General features: G+C 41.3%; 1 protein-coding gene and 1 long non-coding RNA gene across 3 annotated transcripts; one reads left to right on the plus strand and one right to left on the minus strand.

Moving 5' to 3' along the window:
- Positions 1–3,033: 3,033 nt before the first annotated feature.
- Positions 3,034–19,306, minus strand: LOC123981055. 2 transcript variants are annotated; one of them, XR_006827661.1, is made up of 3 exons: positions 18,841–19,305; positions 18,480–18,660; positions 3,034–3,128 (listed from the first exon to the last, which is right to left on the minus strand). It is a non-coding gene; the product is annotated as an uncharacterized LOC123981055 (long non-coding RNA). The 2 variants fall into 2 exon arrangements; XR_006827662.1 differs by lacking the exon at positions 3,034–3,128 and adding an exon at positions 12,900–13,015 and having other exon boundaries at positions 18,841–19,306.
- Positions 19,177–25,312, plus strand: ecsit (ECSIT signaling integrator). Its single transcript, XM_046065672.1, has 8 exons — positions 19,177–19,455; positions 19,674–19,849; positions 20,272–20,677; positions 20,848–21,071; positions 21,225–21,282; positions 21,599–21,747; positions 24,224–24,329; positions 24,534–25,312. The coding sequence occupies exons 2-8, from the start codon at positions 19,709–19,711 to the stop codon at positions 24,809–24,811; spliced, it is 1,362 nt and encodes a 453-aa protein (XP_045921628.1). The 5' UTR covers positions 19,177–19,455; positions 19,674–19,708; the 3' UTR covers positions 24,812–25,312.
- Positions 25,313–25,853: the final 541 nt, after the last annotated feature.

A 25,853-nucleotide genomic window follows, 5' to 3' on the forward strand; every position in this document is an offset into this window, starting at 1 on the left:
TGGGCCAGGACGAGCCAGTCGTCGATGTAGTTCAGTATGCGGATGCCCTGGAGCCTCAACGGAGCCAGAGCTGCATCCATGCATTTGGTGAACGTGCGGGGAGATAGTGCTAGGCCGAACGGAAAAACCCGATACTGGTAAGCTGTGCCCCCGAAGGCGAACCTCAGGAACTTCCTGTGAGAGGGACGGATGGAGATGTGGAAATAAGCGTCTTGCAGATCTATCGTGACAAACCAATCCTCGGATTGGATGTGACTGATGATGGCGGGGATGGTAAGCATCCTGAACCTGAATCTCCTCAGAGATTGGTTCAGGGACCGCAAATCCAAAATCGGACGCAATCCTCCGTCCTTCTTGGGAACCAGGAAGTATCGGCTGTAAAAGCCGGCTTCTCTGACTGGCAGGGAAATTAATTCTATGGCCCCTTTCTTCAGCAGAGAGCGGACTTCCTGTCCCAACACCTGGCTCTGTTCTGTGTGTACTGTAGTCCTACCGCGTCAACCTGTTGACGACAGAATTCCACTGCTTCGCCAAACAGGCCAGAAGGCGAGAGGGGCGCATCCAGGAGAAAAGCCCTCTCCTTCCCCTGGATGCCCGATAGATTGAGCCACAGATGGCGCTCCATAGCCACCAAAGCCGCCATGGATCGGCCGATGGAACGGGCCGTTTCCTTGTTCACACGGAGAGCCAAGTCCGTCGCTTTACAGAGCTCCGTAAGGTCCTCCTCAGAGGGACCTCCCCCTACGTCACAGTCCCAAAGCCGTCACCACTTCCAACAACTCCTCGTATTCTGGCGAGGGCTGATGACGTTCCGTTTCCTCCATGCTAAGCACATCTAGCTCCTCAGAGCCAGATTTTGTCAGCCTCTCCGGACTCACCCCTCGAGTGGGAGAAACCGAGAAACGGGCTCCCGATCGGGGACGAGGGGAGGAGGATTCCGCGGACGAGGACCAGAAAAAGGCCTCAGCCATTCCGGCACCCTCGGCGATCTCGCGTTGTGATCCCCAGGAGCAACCGCGGGGCCTGTGCCACGAGGGGAGCGCATCCGACCATCCTCTAGGAAGAGAGCCGCTCGAGACCTCAGCACCCTCAGGGGCAGGGCCTCGTAATGGTCTCAGGCAGCCCCCTCGAGAGCCGCCTGAGCATGCGACATCCCCAGGCATGAGACGCACATCCCATGGGTATCACCCTCCGTGATGAAACGCTCACATGGGAAGACACACTGTCGGAATCACTTCGACATGATCTGCTGCTTCGTCTCGACGTCAGGTAGGATAATGGAGCTTCCAAACATAGCCAGAGTGCCTGCTGAATAGAAAGAAGCTAATGTGTCGTATGTGCCGGCGTGCTTATATACCCCCTCCGGTTACGCCGTCACACACTACCGTTGTAGTAAGACCAATAGGATTGGAGTAGTTTCATTCATAGTTCAGCCCTGCCACGCCCAGAGGCATTCCCATAGTGTCGTCATCGACGCAGTTCGAGTTCCCTTGAAGGGGAACCAGAACATATTCACTTGTAAGAAGCTGGAATAAGATGATTGTGACTTTTTTTCTTTAAAAAAATCACTGAAACGATTAATTGATTATCAAAAAAGTTGGCGATTAATTTAATAGTAATTTAATATCCTCAACTCCTTTTAATGGAGATTGAAATTATATTGACATTCAATATATCGTGATGCCAAAGTGACAATATGTATCTTGTGTTTTTCTTTCCCATATGTATCTGATGTAGTCACAAGGTATCCTGTGAAATGTTGCAATGACAAAGTTACTGACAAGCTGAAGACTAGCTGTAAATTGTGCAAGACAATAATTCCCTACATGGCGGTTAACATAAGCACTCATTTTAAATGCTACAGTAAAGAGATGAAAGAGGCTCCGTGGAGGTTTTGGCATGTCAGGATTATGTTGCCCTCAAGGCCAGTTTCACTGGAAGAGGCATTTCATCATCAGTGCTGCAAAACACTTGGATCTGATCCAACTCAGGAAAATTAGGTGTGCTTGGAAAGCACGCTGAATATGCTTGAAAATAAGATAATAAGATAAAATTGATAATAAGTGCTGCATCAGCTGTATGCTAAGTGTTATATGGAACCATGCAACCACTTTTCACTGTGTGATGTTCACACTGTGTTAAAGTGTTATATTTGTCTTTCCTCTCATTACACAGATTTTTATTATATTGGCTTTTGTCAAACTTCAAAGAATTATACTCTAAAAATGTTCTGAGTATAAAGAATATTTATCAACTTACTCCTCGTTACATCAAACTGTAGGAGTAACATTTGAGAGCAACTCTCAAATGATATGAACGATATTAGGAAAGTGTACGCTGGGAGCAGGAACAGCTTTTTGTCAGGGATTTGTTTTCCTGCAGTTTTAAAAATGTTAATTGTATTGTCAAGTGTGAAATACTTATTTAAGTAGCAATTAATAATCTAATGTATTTATTAGAGATTAATATAAAATAAGGGGTTGATAACAGGAAACCTGCTGAAATGGAAACAAACAGAAAACCAAATACAAATTCTGCTGATGAGAAAACATAAAAGGAGAATTTAAGCACATTGACCGATGCCAACGAGTATACACGGAAAGTGATTGTAGGAGTTTGCACCTCTGACCACTTATTTTGTGTTTATTCTAAAACATGTCTCAGAAGATGTTTTCACCTCTGTTCCTGTACTGCAGTGATGTAGGATCTACAACTTAAGAGAACCCCTGGAACTCTCTTCAATTTAAGATCATTTTCAAGAAGTGAGAAACAGCTGAAGAAAAAGGGAAGGATCTTTTTTGCATTTACGTCAAAACAATGTGGAATTTCCAACATCAGCTATTCAGAATTTCACACAGAATTTCCAATAACCAATATCTGCAAATAGATTTTTCTCTTTGCAAATGAACGTGTATTTAAGGATCCTGAATGAGGTAAACAATATTATATGCAAATATACTGACATGACAAGATCATAAAACTAAACAAGCTTGAATATCTTTAATGTAAGAGCAGCTCCAAAATCCTTTTAGACTGTCTTCTGACCTGACTCACCTGATCTCTAGAGAATTCCCTTCAGAGTTCACACTTCCTCCCCGATCTATCAGAGTAAAAGCTTACACAGAAACCTGCGGCCAGCGTAGGAAAAGGCAGCAATTAATGAAGTGACACAAGCAACTCATCTGGAATTTCCAGAGACCACACACATTATCCCTGCACAGAAATGTGCTGAAAAAAAGAATCAGCTGGTTCTGTCTATTTATCTTTGATTCTCTGTTTGTTCACATTTGCAACTCAGAGTATGTGATGATACAGAGTACTGATACAACAACAACTGCAGTGGACACATTCATATGTCAACAAAATTGTATTATTTTGTTGTAAGGTTCGTGAAATGGCGTTGTTACAATGCATAAACTTCATCAGCGAGACACCATCATGTTCCACCACCAACTAACTTCAACTTTAATCCATGTAACACACACACCATGCTGTAGGATTATTGGTATTGTGTACAAAAATTGCAAACAACACTGAGCTGTGAATTTACTGTGAAGCGTGAGCAGAAAGTGGCATGGTATCAGCAGCAGCTTTACGCATCAACCACCACAACTAATACGTGGAGCAGATCAGAAAACTGTACGTAGTGTTAATGTGGATCAGTCACTGTGGATTTGGCCAATACCCCCAGTCCAGCTGACGAGGTCAGGATTGGGGCTGATGCTGATCCAACAGAACTTGGAGCATCCCTATATATTTACTAGCAAAATGTATCAAAATGATGTAGCTGCAGGGTACGGTAGAGTTTGGTTAAGGCTGAAAATGGACTCAGGGTTAAGACTAGCTGTGAGCATTACAACATCCAGGGCGGCTTTAAAGTTTCGAGATGAGATTGACCTTTATTCAAATAATGGTCAATCTCAAGAAAATAGCTAAAGGTGGCATACACAGCATTCTGCTGCTTACTCTTTAAAGCACAAATACTGTTTTCATTCACCAAATCAGTCTCATGACTTTGATTTTCAATACTGAGTCCGATCAGATACTAAATATCACATAGTGTTTCCCTGGTTTACATTCATTAGCAGAGCTGTGACTCTCCAAAGCAAGTTAAACTCCGTCTCTCCTCAGTCTGTTTTGCTGACTGGACTGGCGCAGCTGCCTTGATATGGCTGTGGTCTATCTCCTAGACCTGTGGTTCTCAAAGCGGGGTCCGGGGACCCCCAGGGGTCCTTGAGGGGACTCCAGGGGGTCCCCAGCAAAAAGGGAATCATTTATTTTCACTATACATTCCATCCATAAGTAACACAATGAAAAAATGTATGACTGTTTCGGTCATGGGTTGCATACACTTTCTGTAATAAAACATACAAAAGAAAAAATTCCTATCAGATGGGAGACCCTGGGACAAAATATTATCAAATGGGGGTCCGTGGTCAAATTTGAGTCAGTTTAGGGGTCCTTGACAAAAATAGTTTGAGAACCACTAGGGGTGGGAATCACCAGAGGCCCCACGATACGATATTATCACGATATTTATGTTGCGATTCGATTTTATTGCGATTTTAAATATATTGAGATATATTGAAATTTATTACCTTTTTCCAACTTCCAATTAGGTCCCTAAAGTCAAACTTTATCAACATCTGTTTATCTAAAAAGATACATTTCTCTGTTTGTTCATATCACTTTTTCAGTCCTCTATATGGTCCTGTTAAGCTTTCTAGTGGACTAAAAAAGCAATAGATTTTATTATTCTAGCACCAAAAAGTTAAAACTCCCATCTGCAATTTAAATAATAAAATATCGATACTTGGCGTCCGTGTATCGATATAGTATTGCCATAGCAAATATCAAGATACTGTTGTGAGTCTGCAGTTCTACTCCCCGACCCCTTGTGTCTATGTTCTCTCCCCTCCCTGTGTCTCCTGTTAGTCTGTCTGTCTGTCTGTCTGTGTTGTCTGGGCGTGGCTTCTCACTTTGGGCCTGGCACTCCACCTGCACACCTGATCCACATTCCACTAATCAAGACTCTGCAGTATATCAACCCGGTTCTTCACCTCACTTGTTGCCAGATCGTCAGCTTACTTCAGTGGTATTTGCGTTGCGGCCAACTAGCTGCTTGTCATATATACTATTGTTTGTTTCTAGTGAGATCACTTACCTTGTCTCCCTGTGCTCAGGATCACTGCCACACTCAGCTCACAGCCTGCTTGGAAGTTCACTCGCTGGTCTCCATTCCCTGGTCTGCCCTCTGCTCTGCTCTCACCCCACCTTTCAATAAACTTTAAATTCCTGGATATTAACCTGTCCCGAGTCTGCTTTTGAGTCCATTCGCCTAGTCTGCCATAACAGATACTATGCTGTATCGATTTTTTTCCCCCCCACCCCTAAGAACCACTGTCCTAGACAACCCAAGGTCAGGATTAGCTTTATTCTGTTTCAGACTGTCTCCCCTTAGAACATGTTGCATGTGACTTGAATGACACAGCGTGACTTAGGTTAAGCATATCATCTTGTTTCGAAGCACTATCCAATACAACCTTCCCACATGTGAAGATGGGTGAAGAATATCTTTATTTAGGCACGTAGTGAACCTCAGTAAGTAACTCCTGTCAGGAAGTATCCTTCAGATGTGGCACTACACAGTGTTTCTGTTGCCACATCTACTTGGCTGAACCTTTAAAAAATGTATGTTTCTAATTTTAATTAACTGATACAATATGAATGAAAGATTAACTGGGAGAATGTATCTCTTAAAACTGACATGACCTGATCAGCTAGAGAGAAGACGAGTCGCTCTCTGAGGTCCAAGCTGAGTTAGTTTAGCTCTTATGCCAGCTCTCTACCTGAGGTGAATGCACCCCTTGCCACTGCACTGAATCGAATCCCTGTGCTTCCAATTTTTGATGTTGATGAGTTTATTTCTGTCTGAGTGAACAGTAAGCTAGTTAACTGTAACCTAAAATAAGCTGGGTTTGGCCGTGTGGCAGGTCTGGCGTTGGTTGCTTTGTGGCGTTGGCAGGGGGATTTGCAAAGGGCAAGCTAGTCAGTCTCATGGAGCCAATGGTCCTAATACAATACATGAACATTACAGATAATAACGTTATTCTAAATATGATTGTAATTTATTTTCCAGCATTCAGTGTTGAATTTCAGCCTAGGGCGGGGGAATCAAAAAAATGTTTGAATTCCATTTTAATCACAAACATATCAGCACTTAATTTTTCTATTAAGATATTTATTTTGTTAGACCGCAGACCCCCATTTAATAAGATTTTGTCCCAGGATCGCTCATCTGATAGGATTTTGGCTTATAGATGTTTTATTCCAGAATGTGTATGAAATCCATGACCAAAATAGTCACGTGTTCAGTCTCTATGTTGCTTATGGGTGGAATTATAGTGAAAATAAATGATTCCCCTTTTTGCTGGGGACCCCCTGGAAACTCCTCATGGACCCCTGGGGGTCCCCGGACCTTACTTTGAGAACCACTGCTTTAAATGACAGATACCATACATGGTAGGAATGTAATGTGGTATGTCCAGAAAGTATGGTGGAGATACAAATAGAGCTGAACGATTAATCTAATCGCAATTGTGATGTCATCCTGTACATAACCGCAAAAAGGGTGTGATTTCTTTTCTTTTTTTTTAAGTGTGCCGTGTGTGTGACGCTCTCCTCTCTGTGTGAGCTGCAGTCTGCTCATTACAGGCCTACCCGCCCACACCATGCTCTTGCAAATGCCCCTAAAAACAGATACGTGCAAACCAGTGAAATTATTTATGAGCAGTGTGTGAGTAACATTAAAGACGACATCCTACCGTAACCCCCCTCTCCGCCCTGCCATAAACATTCAAAACATAGTCGGACTCGCAACCAGTGCTGTGGTCGCTCTGCCACAGAGACAGAGAGACAGAAGAAAGCAGGTAGAAGATAAGGAAGGTTTGGGTTTGGCTAAGTAGCCATTTAATGTTAGCTGTACCAGTGCCTTTTGTTTTTTAACATGTTCAACTTTTCATTCAGCCGATGTGCTTGTCAGTACTTATAATACTAATACTAGTTCCTCTGCTGTTTACAGTGGGGCAAAATCAGTATCTTTGCTCGAGCTGAGAAAAACACATTTCAAAATGTCAGTATTTTATTGCATTGACACTGATAATGAAGCAAGTAGACTCATAGTACCGTTTGTTCCATTATATCGAATCGCAATATGACTTTTTCTCCAAATCATGCTGCCTTAGATACAAAAATAGCTGACAACACGGGATCTTGTGAAAGGCGCCAGTTCTAAACACTGGGTCTTCCCACCAGTGCAGACTTTCACTGAAAGTGGCTGGAGTTTTAATAGCCGTCCTAAACTCTCCTCACTAAAACACTACTTGATGATAAACAATTAAAACATTCCAAGCCTCCTTTTGTGAGGCTGATGCTGAAACGTGGAAGGAAAAGGCTGAGAAAAGCAGAAACACATGCTAAAAGCTCGTTCCCCCTGCAGGCCTCCTACCTCGTTCTGCTCAAAGGAAAAAGAGCCTTCATCAGTCAACGAGGAGCATCAAAGACCCAACATCGTTAGCAAATAAACAAGTTTCCCTTTTTAAACACAGATGAACCTCATTCAGCTCCAGCACTCAGACAGTGATGGATGAACACATTAGTGTTAAAGCTGTATTCTTAGCAAATCTTCCTTTGTACACTGTACTTGGCTCACATGGGTTCGTAGCCGCAGAGAATTTAAAATACTTGTGGTGGGGAGTTGTCTTTTGTAAGGCCAGACCTGCATGTTGTTTTCATTTTACATTTCTGTTTAGATGCTAATGATATCTATGTCAATATTCTTTATATTCAATATTTAAACCTGACCATTTTGGGGGATCTGCTGGTGGCCGAGGTATTAAAGATGCTTACCATCCAATCCCCAGATTCTTTTTGCTATTTTGTCATCCCTCATCTCCCATCAACTCTCTACTGTCACCATTGCCATCAAGTTTGTTGGCCCTGGTCTAGGGCTGAATGATTTTGGAAAATAATCTAATTGCGATTTTTGTAACTAATATTGCGATTTAATATGCTATTATTTCAGCTCTTTATCTTCTGTATTATTCAGAATGGACAAGCAATAAAACAGTGTGTAGTGTGACCAACACAATATTAGATAGATTAAACATAAACCATTCTTTCTTTGCTATGTTATGATGAAAATAGGTGATGCAAGAATTGCATGAATTATTATTAAGCGCAGTGGTGGAGAAGAAGTATCAAATTATAATAACTTCAGACAAAGATAATTTGAGTCAAGTCATGGCATTAAATAATGTCATATAATATCATGAGGTAGGCCTACCTACAGACGACAAGAAACACAAAGTTCACCACAGTGTATTAAACAGAAAATGCTCAATACAAAATCCACAGTTCAACCGCCAATTAATGAGTCATTCATGCCAATAAAGCTAATTTGAATTCAGTCCTTATCTCAGTTCAAATCTCCACAAGAGTCCATTTTTCAACAAAAACCTCCTTTTCTGGAGCCCCGCAACCAAACAAAAACAATCTCAGTTCAAGGTTCAATACAAAAGTTGGCATAAGAAAATAAAACCAAGTGACGCCTCTCACGTCTAATAAGCTTAGTAATTCTCTGACAACACCAGAGTCCCCGCCCACCACCCGTAGCTGGCCGATGCTGTGCAGCACACTGGCTATAGCTATAGACAGTATATTACTGGACAAAGCCTCCCCGCTGGTTTGAATGGAGAGCAGTGAAGCCAGTTTTGGACCAGTAAAATACTACTACAGGGCCACTTCCTGTTGGCACCAGCGCTACTGCGCATGATCGCGCAGTATAACCGTGGTTTAATGATGTAAAGCAATGGCTGAAACGCCATAATCCTGGTAGCTGCATAGCTGCACCAACAAAAAGTCTCATGGCTCAGTGTGTTTTTCTGACTCAGATTGTCACTTTCTGATCAGCCCACCTACAGGGCTCATCTGCCAAACACCAACGCAGCGTCACTGATGGCCAAATAGTTTTTTAGATTGACTGAGAGATTATAATCTAAGCTATACAGTAGGACAATAAAACAATAACAATAAATATTGCAAAAACATTTTCAATAATTAGTATAATAATAATATATAATGTAATATTTATTTGTTGTCAAAGATTTTATCATAATTGTTTTGAATGTTCAACCTCAGATTTGTGAAGTGATCTACTGTTTGTCATCAAGTGTTGATCAACCATTTACCATCACTCAGGAGTCACACCAAATATTGATTTGATTTAGAGTTTTCTTCGTTTTGCTCACTTTGTATTTTGTTAATTGATAAAAGTATCTGTTAAAATGTCTATTTTTGAAAGCATTCTTACTTTACAGCATTTTTCCACACCTGCCTAAAGCTTTGGCGCAGTACTGTGTATCTGGACAGGACATCATACTGTCTACATCTGGCCAATCTCCACAGGAAGGCAAACCAAACAGGAAGTTGGAGTTTGCTCCAAAGGCACTATTTATTGCTGAATTTGCCCTCGGGGGAGAACCTGTTAACCATTCACAACCAGCCTGGGTCCATCTGCAACTCCTGCTCACACATATAAATACCAAACCGCCAAATAAATGTGGACCTTCAAGAATACAAGTGAGGTCCAAAACACTTTGAGATTTTAGTCAACACATAGCATGTCAGAAATGTCTCTGATTTCTGTCTCTGTGGGTCTATCTTGGGAATAACTCCAGTTTGGTGGCACCACACCCACTCAGCTGTAAAAGAGCTTCTTCACAGGATCTGTTTCTGGGAGGGGGGTCACATAGGCTTATTCTATACATGAACTAGTTCACATTGCCTCCTCTCAGTTTATTGGTCGAGTGCAAAACGTCAATCTTTGATACCATATGCAGTAGGTGCAGTTTTTAAAAAGGCATATGCATGTATGATCTATGACTATTTCAGTATGATAACCACTGCTGAGTGGCACAGAACAAACAATATCCTGATGACTTGGCTATTATCAGCAATAACAGTGAAAGAGTTAAGTACAGTTTAAAGTAAAGATGTCTGCTGTCTGCCTGTGAGCCACCAACTCACTAGAATAGGTGCACTGTTTCCCTCAGTTATGGGGTCTCTAAAATCAAAAGTCTTCATCCTCTTAAATTAAATGTCACATCAACAATGTTACATTATAAGATATAGGCGGGTGACAAAAAAACATTGACAAGCTGATTTTAGAGACTGGCATAAAGGTCTAACCACAACACAACCGCAACACAAACATATCAGTTACCATTTTATACAGTGGAGCATACCAGCATGTACACACACAGATCTGCAGGCACGATTGCATTCTCGCTCTACTGTGAGATTCCCCTGTTCTTTTTTTCATTTTTTCAGTTACGAGACTGCGGGCGACTCATAGCTGTCTGGCAACAGCTCAGGTGAGACAGGAATTTGATCCACATTAAATGCAACAGCACTGGAGTTCTGGTTAATATTAAGACTTAATCGGATGATACAACTACGGTGTTAACGGGGTCACTGGAAATGACTTTGTCTTTCTGGCATTTCTGGTTAGCTATTCAATGTTGTCATGTCATCTAAAAGCTTCTCTATGTGCTAGTTTCCACTGCAAACTGTGTCATCTGACATTCCTGCCCAATAAGTATCAGCACGCAGATGAACTGACGGTAAATGATGCATGCAGGCATATAAAACATGGCAGACCACTGAATCCGATTTTGTCTCCTTGGCTCTAATAAATACTTTGGAATATTCTAAAGTTTCCAAATACCGTCACTTCTTTTTTTCACCTTCAAACCTAAAATGTTACTTCTCATTTTAATCCCAATAGTAATTATTATCTTATAATGTTGAGGCCCTTTCTTCAACCCTCAGATATAATCTAGTTAAGGCCTACATTATTTTTCTCAGTAAATTCAATGAAGAAATTGATTATTTTTTCTTTTATTTGGAACTCCTATACAAAAACAGCACCTCCTGCTCTGTATCTGGAATTTCACTCTTGTCCTCCATGTTTTCTTGCCACTCACTTCTTCTGCAGATGTTGGCAAACCAGCTTAGAGGTGCATTACCGCCACCAACTGTCATGTACATTTGCATTTATTCATTTAGCTGATGCTTTTATCCAAAGCGACTTACAATTGCAATACATTGGAGCAACTAGGGGTTAAGTGTCTTGCTCAGGGACACAATGGTGAACCCAGGTCTCCCACACCAAAGGCAAGCATCTTATCTATGCGCCATCACCACCCCTATGTATGAACGTGGTAAGCAGTCCCGCTGCCTAAATCATGTTACATTGCGAGGCAGCTGGATTTGTGAGATCATGTGAGAATCCTGTCCTGATTTGCCACATAGCCCTCCCCCGAATCTGTAGGAGAGACACAGAGGGATAGCTCCTGCTGTGGAAACGGCATTGCCAAATCTCTACTGGTGGACACAGTCTACTGTTACACAGTATATGCAGTCATCCCTTCATATGACTCAACCCTATCTTGGCAAAGATGAACTGTTACAGAAAGAAACACCACCCTAATGGTTTTGATATTTAAAATGATATGGAGTGATTAAGCCTTTTTCACTGTTAAAAAAAGACCAACATAGTGTTGTTTACATAAACAATCTAGTGTGAACTGACACACTGTGCCTGTAATTTTCTAACCTCTAGCAGTCGAGTACTGACAGAAAGCCAACACTGGTGATAGTAAAGAAGTCTGTCAGTAATACAGGTGAGCAAATCATATCAGTAGTTTAAGGTCAAACTTGTAATATTGATCTCCAGAGCATAATACATATCGCCCCTTGTATGACAATAATGATCATTTCTGAAACGAGGTAAGTACCTTAAAAGGCCCTTAAATCCCATTTTTAATTACTATGCGCAATGGCGTCTTCCATTAGCTTAAGTTAAAACTGTTTCAGAGAGTTTTCTGTATTTGTGTTTTTCTCTCTGCTCCTCTTACTGCTCTGAGGGGCTCAGTTGGCAAAAGGTCATGCATCTCTGTGCACCGATCAGGATTCAGGCATCATCTGAATCAAAACCTTATAATTACCTAAAAAAACATTTTAGTCCAGCCCAGGCAGCAGTGAAGAAAACCAGGTTAGTTTGCAAGTTTAAGGGGACTTATTGAATTCCAATCGCTTTGTGACAAATTATTAACTTATGGCTCGGGTTATTAAGGAAAATGCATCAAATCAATTTATCAAAAACATGTTTTGCTGATGAATCACACCTCCTACAAGTGAGTGCGAGTTTGCAGAGAGTTTGTTGGTATTCAGATGAAAAGCCACAAGTATCCAATGATCTCAAAAAAAGAAAATGCAGAAGAATTTGATTCCAAAGCAGGGAATACAAATCCTCTGTTTGATTTTCACTTTTCTGAAAGGCTCGGGGTCATTCCAGGTCTTGTGGGAGGCTGGCTGCCTGACAGCTGCACAGCCACACACTCTTGGACTGATGGGAGTCTTTTGTTGAGTGTCTGTGCACAGCTACAATGTCTTTCTCGTTCAACTGGTTGTAGTATGAGTTCACAAAAAAGTCCCTTTTGATCCAGCTCAATTAGAGCCTGAAGTAGAATGGAAGCAGCATATATAATTATCCAAACGTGTTCCTGTTTGACTTTTTATCTACAGTAAATCTGTTAGTAATCTGGTTTACTGCCTTTTCTCAAAATATCACTTTAATTTTTTATGTATCAAAGTCCCAAAAACAAAATATGCTTTCTTAATTTGCATGCAGTGTGTGCTAAAACACAAGTATCAGCCAATTTATCTCTTGTAGCAGCTGGTTAACAATCACATGTAACATAATCTCACAGCACCCACCCACTCATTCTCTTTAACTCTCACCCAAGAGTGCTTGCATAATGACCTCAACCACCTACAGACAGCGTTTGTCCCGAAGCACGCCGCTCGCTGCTTTGTGTTGTCCTCTTTGATTTTGATGCCTCGCCACCGCTCAACATCCTGCACGCCCCTGCACTAGTGTGTGAGATCCCATCTGAGAAGTGAAACAGACAGCAGCATCCTCTCTGAGAAACACTTTCTCTTCCCCCACTGCATGAGAGTGTAACTGCACCATCTGCATGGCTGGGCTATGCAGATCTCACTGTGTGAAGCATCAGTAAGCATTCAACATCAAAAGAAGTGGACACACGGCAGTACAGACCTCCACTGCAAACTCCTCCACTATAAGCTGCACTAATTCATATTTTTACATGAATGTCAAATAAAATGAAGAACCTCCACTCAATAACACCTACGTATAACTGCGACAGAGTGTTTCTGTAGCTCCAAACCTCAGAGTGAAGTCTTCTCTCTAGCTGATCTCGTCAAATCAATTATGAAAGTTGCATTCTCCAGTCAATCTGTCATTCATACCATATCAATCATTTTAAATTATAAACGTAATATTTTTGAGAACCTGGATCAAGTTGCTCTTAAAAAAATGTACATTTAAATTAACATTATTTAAGCTGTCAAAAAGCCAGAGGAGATGGTACATGTGGAGCAGGTCAACATACTGTCACAGATTTCATGTAATATCTAGCTGAGGCAGAGACAAACATTATGCAAGACTATGCTTATTCTGCAAACAGATCACACAACAGTAAGCTGGTTTGGTGACTGCTGATGGAACATAAATCTCTGCAGCACGATGATCTCACTGAGAGAGGAGCGATGAGGTTTATTAGTTACTGATTTAACAAACAGAGATTTAACAATTTATGTTTGGGGACTGAGCCGAAGTCCACAAAGAGTTGTATTTGCTCTTTCTGATATATGTGTAGTGGCAACTGAGAAGTACAAAGAGTCAAGGGCTGGGTGTCATTTGACATTTTTCGATACTAGTGCTGATACAATACCTGAGGTTCAGTACTGATACCAAAATGGTACTTTCGTCGCTTTTTAACAAAGTCCTATTTCATTCAACAGAATAAGTTTTCATTAAAATTGACAACATTCAGCTTGAACTATCAACTTAAAGCTGGGGTAGATATTTATTTTAGAAGCATATCTTATATATATATTTGTTGAAATTCAACCCGACAACAATCAATTAATCAAATGCTCTGACGCAAAAATTAACAAATTACGGTATCTGTGGCTGTCGCAGGACCTGTCTGCCTGCACGCACTCTGTGTGCATGAACATGTTTTTGGGAGGGGTGGGATTTTTTCAGTTGGATCCTTTAAAAATCTAGCCGTGTCTTGCTAGTCCTCCAACGTTGCGTACCCAAGCTTTAACAGAGCAAAGAATAACTACACAATAACTAAACAAAACAATGAAAGGACCAGACATGTGAAGCCAGCTTCTGTACTGAATTAGATTTTGATACAGACAAATTTCAGTTAATACCAAGAGGGATCACTTCCTAGTCCTAAGAGAGAAACAGTGACTGTCTACCCTCAAACTTCAGCAAACCAGCATGCCTGCTATTCTGAAAAGAATCAGTAGCACAACATTCTGGGAAAAACACTGAAATAGCTGCCATCTGGTGATGCAACTTCCTGCTGATCTCTGCGCCTGCACTATGTCCCAAATATAGTCACAAGAAAAAGTATGTGAACCCTTTGGAATTACCTGTATTTCTGCATAAATTGGTCCTAAAATGTGATCGGATCTTCATCTAAGTCACAACAATAGACAAACACAGCCTGCTTAAACTAATACCACACAATTATCTGTTTTTATTGAACATGCAGTGTAAACATTCACAGTGCAGGGTGGGAAAAGTATCTGAACCACTAGGCTAATTACTTCTCCAAAAGCTAACTGCAGTCAGGAGTCAGCAAACCTGGAGTCCAATCAATGACATGAGATACTGTAGGAGGTGTCGGTTAGAGTTGCCCTGCCCTATGAAAAATACACGCTAATTTTAATTTTGCTATTCTCATGAAGCATTGCCTGATGTGAACAATGCCTCGAACAAAAGAGCTCGGTCTATAAATGGAGAGCAGTGTTGCTACTCTCCCTAGGAGTGGCAGCTCTGCAAAGATGACTGCACAAGCACAGCGCAGAAAGTTCAATGAGGTTAAGAAGGATCCTCCAGTGTCGGCTGAAGACTTACAGAAATCTCTGGAATTTTGCTAACATTTTGTTGACAACTCTACGATACATCAAACACTGAACAAGAATGGAGATCATTGGAGGACATTACGGAGAAAGCCACTGCTGTCCCAAGTGGAAAAGAGCACCTGGATGTTCCATAGCACTACTGCCACAATATTCTGTGGACAGATAAATATTAAAGTTGAGTTGTTTGGAAGGAGCACACAACCCTATGTGTGGAGAAAAAAATGGACAGCACACCAACATTAAAACCTCATCCCGGCTGTGAAGTATGGTGGAGGGAGAATCATGGTTTGGAGCTGTTTTGTTGCCTCAGGGCCTTAAAGGGTTGCTATCATTGATGGAAAAATTAATCCCAAAGTTTATCAAGAAATTTTGCAGGAGAATGTAAGGCCATCTTTCCACCAATTGAAGCTCAGCAGCAGATGGGCGAGGCAAAGAAGTAAATCAACAACAGAGTGGCTTCACCAGAAGAAAATACGCCTTTTGGAGTGGCCCAGTCAGAGTCCTGACCTCAACCCAATTGAGATTCTGTGGCATAACCTCAAGAGAGCGATTAACACCAGACAGCCCAAGAATACTGCTGTACTGAAACAGTTTTATAAAGAGGGATGGTCCAAAAATCCTCCTGACCATTTTTCAGGTCTGATCTGCACCTACAGGAAATGTTTGGTTGAGGTTATTGCTGCAAAAAGAGGTTATTAAATCCAAGGGTTCACATACTTCACCCTGCACTGTGAATGTCTACAGGTGTTCAATAAAAACGTAAAAATATATAATTTTTTGTGTGGTATTAATTTAAGCAGACTGTGTTTGTCTTTTGTTGTGACTTAGACTTAGCCTGTTTATTTGTTTTTCACACTAAAAAAAGGACAATATTAAAGAATTAGTCTGGTTATCATCACTGTCTGGGAACATAAAGACATCACTACAACAGTTCAATGGCAAGATCCTTGAGCAAGTCTGACAATTGGATTGTAATTCAACTTGTAATACACTGACATTATCCTTTAAGCATACTCAAAAAAGTCAGCATTCATACTAAATTCACAGGTCTGCTTTTGAGTGTGCTGTTGTTGGACACTTGGCTATTGTCCCACAATGCAACGCACAAAGGAAAGCTTTAAAACATAAAAGAAGTAGGCTAATAATCTTTAGAAAAAGATTTTGGTTAATCTCAGCAATGTTTAATTGGCAGTGCCATTCCAAATATGTAGTTTAAGTGACATTTGGCAGATATATTGCATAATTTCATCTTAGTACAAAACCATAAACCGTACACTGGTTTCCTGTATACTAACTGCAAAAACACTATACTCTCACAGCTACTATATTTAGAACATGCAGTAAACTATGTATTATGAAATTGGATAACTGCTTATACAATTTTGGCGGAATTAGTTGTCTGTTTTGTACTCAGAGGAAATTATAGAAGATGTGAGTCAAAAGAGGTTTCTGTGTTTTTGTTTGAAAAGTGGAGTAAAGATGTGGTTTGCAAAGATTCACTTTTCACACACAGTGTGTTTCACAACAGGGGAATACAGTTCATAGCATTTAACCAATCATTTTATATGTAACTTTCCATACTTTTAGCATTTTGTGATATTGTAAAAATAATCTTTATAACATTGTGACATTGAGTTCAGCCTTATCACCCAGTCCTCTGTAAATGCTTTTGTTTTAAAAAGTCGACGTGTCTTAAAATCTTGACTTTTTCGCAACTGCAGAAAGCACTTAACACCGCACCGCCGAGGCCAAGTCAAGACCAAGACCAGAGTTTATCGAGACCAAGACTTTTAGGGGCTGAGGCCATGTCAAGACCAAGACCGAGGGAGGGCTGGACCGAGTGAAGACCAAGACCAGTTCACCACATTACAGACCGAGATCGGTCTCAAGTACACTACTGGATAATACATCTGGAGAAAAATATTGCCTATTGGTATCTGCTTGTTGTCAGAGCATCACTAACCACAACCCGTGACATGGTGCAAGCCAGCTGACAGTGAGACACAGGCAGTCTGCACAGTATCAGTAGACCCACATCAGCTTTTCAGAGTTATTAAATCCCCTTCATTGTGAACCATTAGAACCAGATAATTAAAGGCGAAGACCTTCATTGAGAAGAGTGGCAGCCTCTACACTGTATTTTTCACGTCAGGTCCCTCCAGCACTGAACCACAGCAGCCTTACCCACAGATGCTGGTGGGCGTCCCCACGTGATATTTACTGTTCCCCAGTGCCTTGTCCCACACCGTTTTACAAGACAAGTAAACACAACATCAGCACATAAGGTGGGACAGCAGCCCTTACAGATGTGCAACAAAAGCAGCATTGTGCAGCACAGTTATTGCTCCTGTTAAACAGTCAGCACTGTAGGGGCAGAGCAGCTAAAGCCTGTGAAACCCTCAGGATTGTTGCGTGCTTGCAAAATGTCAGCTTGACATGGAGAGTACACTGATTTTTTAGTTCAATTTAGGAGTCAACTGCTTGTGCATTAACATGCACAGTCTGTTAAAATATCATATATTAGATCATATATGGTGCAAAACATATTTACACATCCTTTTTTTAAAGTGGCAGCTAAAAACACAGCCAGCACTTCATGCAAAACAAAACCTAATTTACAAAAACGTTATTATTAGTATTTTAACAAAACTGAATGTTTCATTAAGTTAACAAACTGTCACAAGTTCACAGTAGTCACACAGAAAAAAGTTCCACACGCCTTAAATCTGACTTGCCAAAGTCCAGACAGCTGTTTGAATACAACGCTTACTATAACGCGCTAAAACCGAAACCAGCTAACAGCAGACAGTTAAACTTAGTGCAGATATTTACTAACACTTCAGGGTATGCGGAAGGTCCTACACACCTACACAGTTACACAAGTGCTGCTGTAACTATTTGAAAAATGAAATATGGATAGGGCGTTGCTTAACGGTTAATATATAGCTGGATAAACTGTAAGACAGTGCCAAGCTTACATAAAATGTCAATATTTTGTAGGAGCCCGTGTCTTTTCCCCACTATCCTTTTCCACAAAAATATAACGAAGAACGCAGCCGCTATCACCACGAAACAACTCTATAACTCTTATCTAGCAAATTAAAATCTGTCTTACGAAAGATGTACAGATGACAGAGATATGCAGAGTATGCTGAACAAACCTGAAGTTTTACAGTTTTGTAAAATACTTTTAATGTATGTTCACCGAATAGCGAAATAACAGTTATTGCCACAGTAGTTTGGCACAGTGTTCCATCCATAACGATGTGAGCGGCACATCCGAACAAACAAGCCAGTCAACTTTCCATAACGCTCATTATGTCAGTAAAAATCCCTCAACATTATAAACACTACACACAAAACACGTTTGTCGTTGCTTTACTCACCCAAACTGTTTGTGGAGGAATCCATAATCCAAGTTGTAAGTGAGTGAAGTTCCTCTACGGGTAAAGCCTGGACTGAGGTGTGTCTTCCATGCTGAGAGGAGTGTCAGAAAGTCGCACACTGGGGACTTGACTCAAATTGTCAGGTTAAGCAACAAGAATACCGGAAACGTGGAGAGTTTTCCTGTGAATATAGCGCTTTTGCTTATTAATCTATTAAAAATGGATTTCAAATAATTCATAAATCGCGTGGAAATAAAATGACAGTATGCCATCACTGGAATAAAATGAAACAGAATAACAAACACATTGCTAGCTGAAAGATTTAAAGTGAACCCTAAAACTCCCGTAACGTTAACATTACCTCATTTTGGCTAGCTTGATACTGTTCTCGGGGTGTCCCACGCAGAGATGCGGTATTATGACTTTCAAAAAATGCATCTATTAACTCTCTTCAGCAGTTATTTTCTCCAGTCAACGCGACTCAGTGAAGAGTATCTAGATGTTAGTGTACCAAAAGAATGCAGTATGAAACTTGAAACCCAACTTTTTCGGGCTAAGTTACACCCCAGCGTCCGTCAAATGAAAGTTGAAAGGCTTTTGGCTCCACCCCGCGGCAGGGCTGTGTAGTGCACGTGCATCTTAATTGTCAGAAATAAGCCTAGTGCGCATTTGCACCTCTTTTACCTCCACAGCATTACGGTAACTCAGCGCCGCTTAATTACAGAAGCAGGCACCAAAACAGCTTTACCACAGGGTACATTTTAGCGTAATGAACAAAACAATTAAAATACCCAAAAAGTGTGTTTACTGTATGTGCAGAACGGGAGTTTGCGGAACAGAGTTAATGTTTCTGTGGTTTAGGGGACGCGAATGTGTGTAGAACCAGGATGTTCGGCCGGCTTTTCAACATGGAGGCGTCCACGGAGGGTGATTTTTGAAGGAGACTAATTTCTTCGTACGTTCGTCAGCATACATGGTAAGTGAGTAAGGGATATAAATAATTACATATGTTGGTCTAATGTGTGGATAAGTCAAATATTACCGAATATAAGTTCTTAACAACAACTTGGTGTGTGTCACTTTTGGATTAAAATAGCCTTCCCAGAGTTCCTTGAGTACATAAAATCACCTGCTTTATTAAAGCAATTAAGCATTTGTGATGCTGTCCATGACATGTGCATTGTCTCTCTGCAGTCCTGTTTCCAGAAGGTCAGTGTCATGGCTCCACCATGAAGTGTGCCCGCTGTCTGCTGCAGCTGCAGTGTCTCAGACTGGTGGGCCAGTCAGCCGGGTCTGCTGCCCAGTATGGCGCTGTGCTCCAGTCAGCCTCCTCCAGGCAGCACAGCACGCCACATTACACCCAGCACCAGGTAAACGTTATTCTACACACATAGAATCCAGACTCTGCTCAAAATATTGGGCATTTAATGAAGCTAGCATTAATAGCAAAGGCAGATAGCATAGGATAGATTGATTTGGACCTTTCTTAGTATGAAGTAAATCATATATTTTTTTAAATACAAACATATATAAATATGTATTTTTACATTGTTTGTTATTGTATTGGTTGATATTTTTTTGTGTTTTTGTTGTTTTGTAAGATACACTATCGGATTTTGTTCTAGCACCTAAACACACAAACCAGTTCACTGCTGACATTTTGAAACTCAGCACAGTTCACATTTAGCACGTAAACAGTGCTTTTGGGCACTAGAACAAAACCAGGACGGCAGAAACATTGTGTTTCTAAAATGCAAAGCTCCATCTAAACAAAAACAATTGTCACTGGTAGGTGTTGAGGCTTTTCCACGGCAGCCCGGCGTGTGCCAAGAGTCGGCCTGTACCCGCAGACTTCATCAATGAGCATGACGAGAAGAGGAACAAGTCTCTGGTCACCCATGATGACCTGTTTGAGCAGGTGGCCAAAGAGGTCAAAACCAAGGCCACATTTAACAAAGTGGTGGACGTCTTCACCAAGAGAGACGTGAGACGGCGGGGTCACGTGGAGTTTATCTACGCAGCTCTGAAGAAGATGCCAGAGTTCGGCGTGGCGAGAGACTTGGCTGTCTACAACAAGCTGCTGGATGTTTTTCCCAAAGAGGTGTTCGTCCCCAGAAACTTTATTCAGCGAATGTTTAACCACTATCCTCGACAGCAGGAGTGTGCAGTGCAGCTACTGGAGCAGATGGAGAACTATGGTGCGTGTCTGTCACAGCATTCAGCATGGTCATGGAATTCCTGGAATGCTTTGGAATTTGGAGAGGGTTATTCCAGACAGGGAGGGGGCACTGAGATGTCAGGGAAATGTATACATTTTATAATGATACAGCTGTGTCTGTCTATCTTCAGTTAAATGATTGTGTTTCAGGTGTCATCCCCAACATTGAGACCAAAGTTCTGCTGGTCCAGATCTTTGGAGAGAAGTGCCACCCCATGAGGAAGTACCAGCGCATCATGTACTGGTTCCCCAAATTCAAACATATAAACCCCTTCCCCGTCCCCAAGCAGCTGCCTGTGGACCCAGTGGACCTGGCTAGGTTCACCCTGACCCGCATCGCTAATGACCTGGATTCTGAAGTCACCGTCTACCAGGTACAACCGTACGCTTTGGATTTGTTTTAGAATTTTGGCAAATAAGATTATTTACTTTCTCTCTGAGAGCGAGATATTCAGATGGATATCAGTCTCATGTTGGTGTGTTAAGTACAAAGGCTCAGCTGTCTGTTTGTTTGCTCTTCCCGCTAGCTGCCCTGTACAGACATTACAGAGAGTGGAGAGCAGATGACACTTCCACACATAGTAGGTATGGAAACTGTTTGTTTGTCTCAAGTTTAATGTCTTATAGTATTTTACAGAAATGTATCGGATATCGTTGTCTTTGACACATATTTGCAGTAAGATGATTTCAAACCTAACTGGAAAGGAAACCAGAGAAACAACAGAACATTTTTGGAGGTACAGAGAACGCAGTTTCCTGGTTTATTACTGTTAGGACAATGGTGGTATCAAGTGTGTGTGTGTGTGTGTGTGTGTGTGTGTGTGTGTATGTATGTATGTATAATTCACACTTTTGGTCTTTTCTTTTTTCCTTCCCTAACCCTTTACTGCTTTGACACCAGGTATCCAGAGCCCCAGCCAGATGGAGCAGCTTGCCAATCATAACCCAAGCAGGCCAGTCTTTGTAGAGGGACCCTTCCCCCTGTGGCTGAGGAAGACGTGTCTGTACTACTACATCCTCAGAGCTGACCCCACACCGCCTGACGAGAAGGTGGGAAAACCCTCTGTTAATAAGTTAATTGCAGTTAATAAATATTTTTGCTGTTGATGATGTTGTTTGACATGAGTGTTGATAACTAAGTGATTTAAAAAAGATTAAATGATTTTTTATGTCTTTGAATGAACAGTGACACAAACAGCAGTATGATAATAAACATACGCTTCAGTTCAACATCCACAGTCTGGATGTGAAAGTGCTGTGCAAGGAATTACTGGCTATATTATGATTTAAATAATCAAACTCCTTGATTTCTTGCATTGAAATTAGAAGAACTGCATTATTTCTTTATATTTATACCAGAAAACACACAAGACTGCTAAAGTGGAATTTCATCCAGGAAAGATTAATAATAAACAGTAACTTTTGTAGAGCACTTTTCTAAAAGCGGTGTTAAACTGTACAGGGTAATTCAAGATAAACACACGCAATACAAAGACCCTTCACTGAAACAGATTTTGTTAGCCTAATTTCCTCTGGCAGGCCAAAGTACAGATAGACAAAGTGCAGTCACCTTTAGTCTTGTGCCTGGACCTTAGAACAACCAAAAGCACCTTACCCAGACTACATTCTGGCTCTTAAAGCAGGGTGTCCGCGGGGTCATAAAAGGTAATAAATCAATTTTGTGCAAATTAAGGCCATTAAAAAGTATTAAAGTCTTGATCGCCATTTAACAGGGTATTAAATTTTGTAGACATTTTTGTCCAAAGAGTTTGTTTGGTAAAAGTGTGGGTGAACGTATTTATTTATATTGCATAGCCTAAATTACTAGACAGACAGAACGTAGCGAGTTATGATTCTGTGTAACGTTAGGCGCGGGGATCTGTGCGAGCCTTTCACTCTCATACGCCCCTAAAAATAGATCCGTGCGAATCGGAAAACTGATTTACACGTTCCCCTTGTTCTGTTTTACATCTGTTTTACCAAAGTTTACACAAATCAGCTTTAGGATGCAGACAGCAGCTGTTGATCGCAAATGTCTGTGCTACACCGCCTACACTACCAACATTATCCATCACTCACTTTATTCTCTTCACCTTTGTTCCCTTCTGGCCTATTTGAATTATGTTGTATTGATACAATGGTCGATCAAAGTTATCACAAACAAAGAGTGTTTAGTTTTACAGTCTCAAAATATATTTGTAGTAAAGGTAAGATAAAGGTGGGCTGTGTGGTTTTTAGTGGCTTCTAGCAGTAAGGTTTCAGATTGCAACCAACAGGATACACTTTACATATTTGTGACTGAAAATAAGTTACAACTATGTCAGCTAGTTATCAACTGGTCTGCATTTGCAGGCAAGCTAACATTATCTGTTTCACATGTTATGCAGTGATTTTGCGCACATAAACATCACAGCCTGTGTAAGACAATGGATTTTCGCAGGAAATCCAACCAGTCCTTCACATAGAAAACAGTAGGCCTAAACAGGCTGTTATATACAACTGAGAAAGTTGGTGAATGGCTCAATGTTTAGGTGAGGTTACAACCTGGTCACACATAGGCAATAAAATGTTATAAATATGTTTAAATTCCTTTTAAAAACTCCACAATTCCCCCGTTAAAGGTGTGAGGCTGACTTAACCGGTTACAGCTCAAAGTGGCGCAGCAGTCTTAAATTATGTTAAAGGTCTTGAAAAAGGTCTTAAAAGGTATTGAATTTCACTTCTGGTTTCCTGTATATACCCTGTAAAGAGTTAAAAGGTCAGCAACACCTACTTGGCAATAAAGCTGATTCTGACTGGGATTGGTGATGAGGGAAAGGTTTTTGTCGGTGCATCGCAGCACTAGGTGAGGCAGACTGATCGTTGTCGCACCGTTGTGTCTTGTGGAACACCGGTGTTACGCTTGTCTAGCCCAACAAACGGCTGTCTGTCTGGGATGTGTTGATGCCCAGGTCACTCAGTTTCGTAATCAGTTTGTAGGGGATGATGGTGTTGAATGCTGAGCTAAAGTCGAACAGCATTCTCACATACAATACTTAAAGTGTACTTATACACATACTTATAAGTACTGTGTAAGTACATACAGTTACTGTTTTCCAGGCTCTGCCATCGGGGCCAGCAACCTTGTGTGCAGTAATCCTGCTCGGTGCGGCAGACACATCGGTGGGGGGAGAGTGTTAGGGGCTGGTGGTCTGCTGGGAGCACAGCCTTGATGGCCACCTCCTGACTGGCCCTGTCAAAGTGTGCATACAATTTGTTAAGCTCGTCGGGGAGGAGGCGGCACTGGGTGGTGTTGGTGGGTTTGTAATCCATGATGGCACGTGTTGTTGTTGTTGTTTTTGAAGTGCGCCTCAGTCTTTTGCTTATGGCCTTTCTTGGTCCTCCTGATGCCCCTCAGGTTAGCCCTGAGCGTCACCCCGTCAGAGAGCGGTGTTGTGTGCCTTCCGTAGTAGGCTGGAATTTCCGTTCATCCACGTTGTCACTCATTCTGAAGCTCATACGGCTGTATCTGTGTGTTCCTCCACAGGCAGAGGAGCCCTATGATCCAGAGAGGTGTTTTGACTATCCTCTGCAGCTACAGCTGGATTTGGACCGCGACTTCGGGGACGATGAGAGCTTCAGTGTGGAAGACCGTAAGATATTAACCCTGAAGCTTTTATTTTAACATTGATTTTTTTCTTGAATGTTCCTTATCTTTGACTTGCATTCAGGGCTGATGTGGTTGGTCTTTAAAGATTTTGCCATTTATTGGTTTATTTTCATTCTGCTCAGGAGAATAAAAGCTCAGTAACCTCATATTGAGTATGTAATGCAGCTGTTGTGTGTCTTGTATCCAGTGGATGAGGGTCCAGTCTTTGCCATGTGTATGACCAGCCAGGGAGACCAGGCCACCCTCAACCAGTGGATCTCTGGCCTCCAGCAGAGCAACCCCATCCTGGGTCAGGTCCCCACTCTGTTCCGCCTGGATGCCGGGCCCAAGGAGCTGCAGGGGGCGGCAGAAACAGAGTCAAGCCACCATCGCAGACCAGACCCAGAGATCCAGAGAGAGCCTGAAGAAGAATGTGAGGTTATAGTGGAAGAAGAGCCGAGAAGAAGCCAGGGGATGAAACAGTGAACAGCAGTCAGACTGTGTGGTTAAGAATGTCAAAAACTAAATCAAAAGTTTAGAAGTATATATCCATGTTGGGTAGAGGCTGAACTTGGTTGGTTCATTTAATCATGGAACACACCAACCCAGCAGAACCTAAGGAGAAACATAGATCAGTTCAGGTAAGAGTCAGTAATCAAACAAATTAAATCAAAAACTCTGTGTGCTTACTCATTTAAGTCAGTCCTCTGTCAAAGGTTTCTGATTCAATATTTGAAAGGATTTTAAGCCGTGGTTCAGCTGAATATCCTGTCACAATCTAAATTAAAAGTTGGCAATTACTGTAAACTGTAAACTGTCCTGCTCAGTAAATGTCTTAATCACAACCAACCACATTTCAGGGATTTGCTCAACTTTGTTTTAGTTCTGCATTCTTGATTTTAACGTAGCTCTACGCGCCTGCGTTTGCATACTTGCTTGGACCATGTTTGTTCCCTAAAGCTATCTAATAAAAATGTGTCCTGTTTATTTAATTTGTACACAAACAGAAATGTAAAAATGGCAGTTTGTGGTTTTACATGTTAATTAATGAACTTTAGCAGTGCTGGTAAGTAAATTTAGTTAATTTCAAACCAAGCCTGGCTAGCTTTATGCTAAGCTAACTAGCTGCTGCCAGTAGCTTAATATTTATGTATTTCCAAACTGTCTCTGTCAAAATCTCGTTATACAACCCTGTGTTGTAAAAGAAATTTTTTTAAAAATTACCATGTTAAATGTTTGTTCATGTTACTGTTTATGGGTCAAAAAGCCAAATGAGTATTGTCTCAAATATCCAGTATGAGTCTATAGCTAATCTCTGAGTGAAACTAAAATATCATGTTCAGTGCATGTTCTCCCCCGTGTCTGCGTGGGTTCTCTCCAGGTGTTCCGGCTTCCTCCCATCCAAAGACATGCAAGCTAGGTTAATTGGTGACTCTAAATTGTCCTTAGGTGTGAGTGTGACTGGTTGTTTGTATATTAAGTGCATAGTAATAACATATGCTTCTGTCCAACCTCCACAGTCTGGATG

The sequence above is a fragment of the Micropterus dolomieu genome, linkage group LG12, assembly GCF_021292245.1.
Source record: "Micropterus dolomieu isolate WLL.071019.BEF.003 ecotype Adirondacks linkage group LG12, ASM2129224v1, whole genome shotgun sequence".
NCBI lineage: Eukaryota > Metazoa > Chordata > Actinopteri > Centrarchiformes > Centrarchidae > Micropterus > Micropterus dolomieu.

What these genes read in the sequence shown, in the direction of transcription:
- ecsit (XM_046065672.1), top strand. Translation starts at nt 19,709, where the DNA reads ATGAAGTGTGCCCGCTGTCTGCTGCAGCTGCAGTGTCTCAGACTGGTG. An exon ending in CACATTACACCCAGCACCAG is followed by an intron (nt 19,850 to 20,271) that starts GTAAACGTTATT and finishes TGTCACTGGTAG; the next exon opens with GTGTTGAGGCTTTTCCACGG. An exon ending in CCACACCGCCTGACGAGAAG is followed by an intron (nt 21,748 to 24,223) that starts GTGGGAAAACCC and finishes GTTCCTCCACAG; the next exon opens with GCAGAGGAGCCCTATGATCC.